Source organism: Diospyros lotus, chromosome 10 (genome assembly GCF_014633365.1).
Source record: "Diospyros lotus cultivar Yz01 chromosome 10, ASM1463336v1, whole genome shotgun sequence".
NCBI lineage: Eukaryota > Viridiplantae > Streptophyta > Magnoliopsida > Ericales > Ebenaceae > Diospyros > Diospyros lotus.
Window position 1 is genome coordinate 11408447 of NC_068347.1, and position 7922 is coordinate 11416368.

General features: G+C 40.3%; 1 protein-coding gene across 1 annotated transcript; it reads right to left on the reverse strand.

Annotated features, from left to right (window-relative positions):
• Positions 1–243: 243 nt before the first annotated feature.
• Positions 244–930, reverse strand: LOC127811096 (uncharacterized). The gene has a single exon (XM_052350809.1). The coding sequence runs from the start codon at positions 928–930 to the stop codon at positions 244–246; it is 687 nt and encodes a 228-aa protein (XP_052206769.1).
• Between the last annotated feature and the right edge of the window lie 6992 nt (positions 931–7922).

The window sequence follows — 7922 nt, forward strand, 5'->3', positions numbered from 1 at the left end:
CGCTGATTACACACAGCTTTCTGAATTTGCAACAGGTTCCAGAGCTCATCCATCCCCAGCGGGCTGTTTTCCTTCTCTCCGGGACGGTGTCCAACTTCGCTCTCGGAAGCGATCCCGTGTAGGAGACCTTCTCCTATTATCCGACTTGGACTCAACTCTACCCGAACTCACGTCTTCTTGGACAACGAAATCTCGGAGGTAACCCCGGTTGATAAGCTCTTGAATCTCTTCTTTTAACTGGATTCAGTCCTCTATAACATGACCATGGTCGCGGTGGAATCGGCAATACTTCTTTTTGCTTCGAGTGTTGGATGGAGACCTCAGCGGTGGAGGATGCCGCAAATAATCCTTATCCTCCAATGCCAGTAGAATCTCGGCTCGACTGGCGTTGAGAGGAGTATAACTCATCGGGCTTTCACGTGCACCCCTGAAACCCGGGCGATCTGGAGCTCGGGAGAGGCGATAGTCCGTCTTCTGCTCCACCACTGGCTTTTTCTTCTCATTTTCTCTTTCTTTCCTTTCAGGTTGTTCCGCCTGCTTCACCTTCATCACCTCTTCAGCATTAATATACTTATTAGCCCGGGCCAAGGCCTCTGTGAAAGTACGAGGTGGAGTCTTAGCCAAGGACTGAGCAAATGGCCCAGCTCTCAAGCCATTCTGAAGAGCTACCATTGCAATCCGCTGGTCGAACTTGTCGATACTCAATGCCTCTTCGTTGAACCTCGCCACGAAATCCCTTAGGGATTCACCCTGGTTTTGCTTGATGCTTACCAGAGCCATGGAAGACTTTCGGTGGCGCTTCAAAGGAACGTAGTGGGCTAAGAAACAGGTCTTCAGCTCTTCCCAGTGGTTGATGGAACGATGGGAAAGACAGGAGTACCAGGTCCGGGCATGTCCTCCCAAAGTAGCCAAAAATGCCCGGCACCACATCGTGTCCGACCCCGATTGCACCAGCATGTGAGAGGAGAAAAGCTCGACGTGATCATAGGGATCTGTGCTTCCGTCATAGAGCTTGATGGAGGGGATACGAAACCTTTCCGGTGGAACCTCCGCCATGATGCCCTTACTCAAGGGTTGGTTAGAGCCGAGGTGGAGTAACTCTTTCCCTTCTTGAGTTCCTGGACTTGCTTCTCTAGGAAACACAATCACCTCTCCTGCGAAATCCCTCTTTCTCGCGAGGGGGCAGAAGTGGATCCTGCCGCCTCAGAGGAGTGGATTTTCTGGCCCGTCTGGTGGGATTGACGAGGCTCCCGAGCAGGAGGAGGTGACTGATGCTTCGCCCGCTAAGAGGGCACATGCGAACGATGCTGTTCAGTCTGATGTAGATAACCAGTCAACAACTCAGTTAGCTGTTGGACCTGGTTTTCCAACCTGGTGAGTCGGTCCTCCGGCATTGGATTGGCTGGAGGTGGTGGATTCTCCCCTTGCTGCGGGGCTTCTAGATTGGCTCTGACCTGGCTACGAGTCACGTCTCTTCGGGGAGCCATGTAGTTAGTTATGACAAGGAGCGAAAGTCGTTTGACACTCGTTGAAAGACCGAGGTCCGAGGTGAGGAGTTGAAGTCTGAAGCGCGAGGTAAGGAATGAAGAGACTAGCGAGTTTGGACGTCGGCCCCACGATGGGCGCCAAATGATGATGGTATTTAGGATCGACCACCACGTGCCACCTCTGCGACTGGACCTCAGGAATAGTACGTCGGACTTGGTGATGTCGGACCTCGGGTATAGAACCTGTAAGACAATGGAGGGCCGGGGCTAGGATCTCTCGGGGTGGACTCCGATGCTCAAATCAGTAGAGTAAATGCAAATAAAAGTAAATGAGAGAGCTGTAGAGCTTGGGTATACCTGGCGAGAGTCCTTGTCTTTTATAGGCAAACCTATTTTGGGGTATCCGAGATGAGCAGGCACAACTCCCAAGGGTCTCGGTCAAGTTGGAACGGGTCTTGCGGTCCGGCCCGGATTTCTCGGGCTCCGCTCTGGAGTGTTGACTGGCCACGTGTCGGTCTCTCAGGTGATCCACGTGGCAGGTGAGACTATTAGCGCGTAGGGGTATTCTAATAATTTCAGTTGGTGCCACATCAATATATATATATATATATTGAGTTTTGTCCCAATTCTTCTTTCTTTGGGGGTAATCCCAACTTTCCAATCTGGATTTTAGAATATTGTATATGTATTTTAAGCATCTAAATATATATGCCTGCAATAGCGAAATTAAAAAGTAAAAAATTAAAATTGTTGGAATCAAATCAACATTGGGTTTATGTATACCTATTATTACTTTTAGCCCAAAAAAGGGAGGCAATTCGAGGTGAGATCGCGACGAGAGGGAATGGACTCCGGGAGGTGATTGACACCTGCAAGCATTTCGACGCTCCAGTAAGTAAAAAAATAAAATGACAGAGTATCAATAGAATAGAAAATAATATACCTCGACTCTAATGAGAGTTGGTTTATATAAAATGGGGAGAGGTCCTCTTGCATGTCTGCGTCGTGTGTTTGCAGGGTGATGAGATTGGATATCCGGTGTCGATGGGGCTCCTTGATGTTGACATAGTGCCGACAAGACCCTTATTAATGTGAATGAGATCATCTAGTAATGAGGATGTGATTTATCATTAATGAGGATAAAATCTTGAGCAGGCGCGGGAAATAAATTGTATAAGTAAAATTTTTATTTTGTATAAAAGAGAAATAGATCGGGGATTGATGCCTACAACAGTAATGCCAAACGTTGGTCTCTATTCGATTGGAGATCGGTGCCTTCTCTCTCCTCAACTTGTTTGGCCTCTATTTCCACTGCCACTGCCACTACAAGAAAAAAGGGTATTGCCGACGAACTTTTCCCGGTGGTTTGAATAATCGTCAGGAAAACACTACAATCCCCGGCGGTTTGTAAATCAATGGTGATGTTGAGTCATCCCCGGCGGTTTTAATAAAACAGCCGGTTATGTTGACACATCCCCGGCGGTTTTATTAAAACCGCCGATGATGTTGATCCATTAGCGGTTTTAAAAATCACCGGTTATGTTGATACATCCCCGGCGGTTTTAATAAAACCGCCGGTGATGTTAATCCATTAACGGTAAAAATCGCCGGGGATATGATTTACATACGCACACGCCCCCTGCCCCCGCCTAAATTAATCTTCCCCCCTCACCTCTTCTCTTCCAAAATCCCCCCTGCAAACCTTAACCATCTCTCGCTCGCTCTCACCGCTGAGTCGCTGCCTCCCTAGCCATCGCTCACCCTTGTTCGCTTGCCTCGCTCTCGCCCTCGCCAGTACTTGAAGGAGAACAGCTCCTTGGGCGATCTCAGTTTAGGTACGCTGCTGCTCCTTTTCATTTGTTCGGTTATCTCATTTTTTCGAGAAATCGCGTTATGTTTTCGGTTGAGATCCACAATTCTGAGTTCGTTTTAAATCTTTGGATATCTTAATTCCGGATTTGTTGTTCAATTTTGGTCCGCATAATGTCTTCCAAACAGGCTCTTAGTTCAATTTTACCTTTGAAACTGATCCGTAATGTACCCTTTTTTGGCTTAATCTTCGAGTTCCTCCGGAATCTTTGGATACTTTCTTCCGGATTTATTCAATTTTGTTCTGCATTTTCTCCTCCAAACAGGCTCATAGTTGAATTTTTCCGTTGTAACTGATCCCAAATGTCTAGTTCCCTGCTTAATCTCCTGATTTTGTTACGGAATCGGTTTTACATATTCGAACTTCTACTTGTTATATATGCTCTGTTTTTGTTTTAGACATTAATTTGTTACTATGTGTCAATTAAGTTTGTTAGCAAAGTTATGGTGAAAGCAATGGATATGTGCATATCCAATTTAAATATATAGGGAATTTAAATGATGGATGGTATATGATCAGGGTCTTGCTAAGCTAAAATTTGATTAAAAGTTGGGGCAGCCCTACATCCCATTTACCTCCAATTCCATGTTGTAGTAACTCTTATTTTTTTTATTCATTGTGAAACCTTTGAAAATTTGATAGGTCAAAACTATTAATCTAAACTAAAGTACAAAAAGAGAAAATTATATACTGTGTAATATTTGCAGTTGTTCCTATACCATGTAATATTGGCACTGGAAACTTGTGTGTGTTGATAGTCCGTTCAACATTATACTTGCATACATTTAACCATTTCTGGTGGATGCTAGCCTTCAAATTAGAATCCAATGGTGCTTTTAGGTAATGCTGCCTTTAGTTGTTGCCTATTTCAGCTTGGATGCCACTTATTGTTGGTTATTTTGTCTTTGCCATGCAACAAAGAGCTTATCAGACCTGAATCTTATATATTCTCGAGTTTTAATTGTTGCAACTTATGATTTTTATGCAGATTATCAAGTTTCATTGCTTTGTGTTTGTTTCATATCTATTGCAACAGCATTATTGTTTGTGTGGTTGTGAACTAAATTCTTTTATTGCTTGCATTGAAGACTTTATGCACAATACTAACCTTCTAGCTGTACAGGACTGTTGTCTCTTTCATTTTACTTAATATCCTGATTTCATCTTGGATTCAGTTTGCCAACATGTTGTTTTAAATGGCTTAACACTCTGTTACATGAGTGTGGCTACTTTTAATTTGATAGGTGTGCTGGTGAGACTGGATGCCAAAGCCTTCCTCCATATTTATGTTATCTTTCTTTATTTTGATAGATCACAACAACGTTCATATGATAGAACATAGGTATTGAATTGGCTTACTCTTAGGTACTCATTGGCCTTTAAATTTAACTATCATTTCATTCCTTTTCTGACTTTCACTAAAGTTATACTCGCAGGTGCGTGCACATATTTCAACTTTAGTTCTACTTAAACCTCTTGAATCTAAAACTGCTCTTTGATGGTCTAATTTAGCATTTATCCCTTATTTTATTTCACCTAAAAAAATAATATTATCAATAATAATGTGCTCTATGGTTGTGGATTTATATCCAATTTGTTAGTTCAGCAATAGTTATTTCAGAAAGTTAATGGTTCAAAAAAGATTCTTCAAGGTTCATACCAAGAAAAAAAAATGATTCTTCACATAAACATACAGTAGTAGGAATATGTCTAGTCTCCATTTGGTGTTTCTTGTAGGTCATGGCTCTATCATCTATGCATCACTTTAATAGGTCTTTATGTGATGTACTTTGTTCCAAAATCCCACAATAGCTGATCTCTAGGTTTCTTGTTATACAATTTTCCGGTTTACATAAATTATATGCTTTAGATCTATTGTTTTCCTGTGATCCCATTTTATGCAATTTCATAGTTAATGTGCATACTTAAATAGATCTATTGTTTTCCAATGCAGATCGAAAAACTATGATATGCAATTTTAGTTGGAGAATGGCATAGTGGCGTAATCAAGGATTGTTTGACGTTACTTGGACATTTTTTAGTTTAGGGTTGATTTGTATGTACTTTTGAGTAGCATTGTGTAATGAGACGAGACAAGATCGATCTTTTTAAATGATCAAATGTATTGTACTTAAATAGATTTATTATATACAGTTGTTATATTTATTGTGTATAGCAGGTGAATCTTTTAAAATTGTTGATGGTTTTTTGTTATACAAGTTATTATTGATTGTTATATAGGTTATTATTAGTTATATAATTTTGAAAAATCTTGTTTTTTCAAATTGCCGGCGGTTTTTGATTTTTTGTCGGCGGTTGATCTTTGCCGGCGGTTTTCTCAACCAATCGCCGGCAATTATTTGAATTTGCCGGCGGTTTTTTAACCGCCGGAAATACTTTTCCCGGCGGTTTAATAACCGCCGGTAAAAGTAAAACCATTCCCGGCAGTTTAATAACCGCCGGGAAAAGTAAAACCTTTTCTGGCGGTTTTTGTAAACCGCCGGTAAATAGTCTTTTCCGGCGGTTTTAAACCGCCAGAAACCTTTTCCGACGGAGGTATTTCCGGCGGTTATAATTACCGCTGGTAAAACTTTTACCGTCGATTTTTCTACATTTCCCGACGATTTTCTCACCGCCGGAAAAAATCAGAACTCTTGTAGTGTGCCCCCCTATCCACCACCACTGCAACTAACTTCTTCCTTTTCTTCTTTCATAATCGATTTTTTCTCTATTCTAACGCCATTGCGTCCTACCACCATTGTTGTTTAAATAATGTCATGACCCTAATTCTTCCCCTTTATTCTTCTACGCTCTCTCTCTCTCTCTCCCCTAATTTTAATATAATCATATAAATATAATTTTCTATATATGACTATATATAGGACAAATGGACAGTTTGGCCATTTATCATTTAATATCAAGTAATAAACCAAATTATAGCATAATTATAACCTCGACTAATATATCCTTTACTAAATATGGAAAATTATTTTAGTTGTTATACTATTTTATCTCATTATTAACTTTATCTCATTACTATTTAATCCATATACCAAACAACCTCTACCGTATCCATTATAGTAAGATATACCGTTACGTATTTGGTATTGTTTTGAAGAGTAAGATAAAACCAAATGTTAATACTATTGGTGAAGATATGAAGAGTGAAATTACAGTTCGATTACAGAGAATATTTTTTTAGTGTTTAATTTAAAATTTATAATTAAAAATGTTATAATGTTTTATGTTTCAAAAAAGTGTATAGCAATCATTTTCAAAAAAATTAGGAAACATAAAAAAGGATGTTTTCTAATTCATAATACAAAGTTAAACATTTAGAAAAATTAGTTTTCTATTTTTTTAATGAGAGGTTTAATAATTCAATAGGAAGTTAAAGTTAAAAAATGAAAAAATATTTTCTACAATTGAATTGGCCCTCAAGATTCAAGGTGAGCATAATGGAAATTAAATGTATATAACTAAGTTTAGTGCAAATAAATTTAAGGACAATATTATCACGAGACTTTAACTCAAAAAATAAAAAGGTTAAGATGCACATGATAGTATGAAAATTCAACTGGCAGTATATTTGTTGAGAAGATGGGAGTTGGCTTGGACCACAAACTGTTTTGAATTTGGAATTGGGTAAGTGAATTCTGCAAAAGCCAAATTGTGAAGGGTTTTTTGAGACTTCCTAGGAAAGTCATTGGGATACCACGCCCGCATGGTGCTGTACCCGTTCCCGCCTATTGGCCTTGTCTCCCGCTAAGGCACACGGATTGCCCCCGTGTCCCGCATATCTTGGCTAATTCAGCCCACTAACGTGCCTACATCTCTTGGCTTGCGTGGTGTCCCGTGGCAGCCGTCTCACTCAATTGAGTCCAGTCGCATTCGTGCGCACCAACCATGCCAACTGTCGCCTCGTGTGCGAGTGCCTTAGCCATCGATGCCCATTCTCCTGCACATTACCGCACGATGTTGCATTACCTCGCATGCTTGCTATCACCTTGGCACAACAATCATGTGCCATCTAACATTTGAGCATGCCCTCCATCCATAACTCGTCATGATATGCCACCCTCATGCCATGATACTTTACCAAAGCTAGACAACTTTCGATGAACTTGCCGGAGCCGTCACACTGTGAGAGTAACAAGGTTGAGCTTGGCCTATAAAAGAAAAGTGTAACAAATATGTCATCTTGTTACTTAGAAAACATTTTCTCCTATTTTTTTTAGTATTTGAAAAATAAATAAAATATTTTATATTAATTCAGAAGGTTATGAATTTCTGATAGATACCATTTATCATCAATCAAACATCACAACTGAAGTTGCCATCCATCTTTTTCCTTGCCACTTCCAATGGTGGAAAACAACTCACTTCATCTTTTTCATTGACACTTACAAGACAGCTAACTCAACAATCCTACCACTCAGTCGACCGTCTCAACACCACACCACTCAAGAGCGGATCCAGGAATTTAGGTTGGGGGGGCTGAAATTTTAAAAAGTTAATGTAATAAAATTCTTATATGACCAAAAAGTTAATACAACAAATTTTCA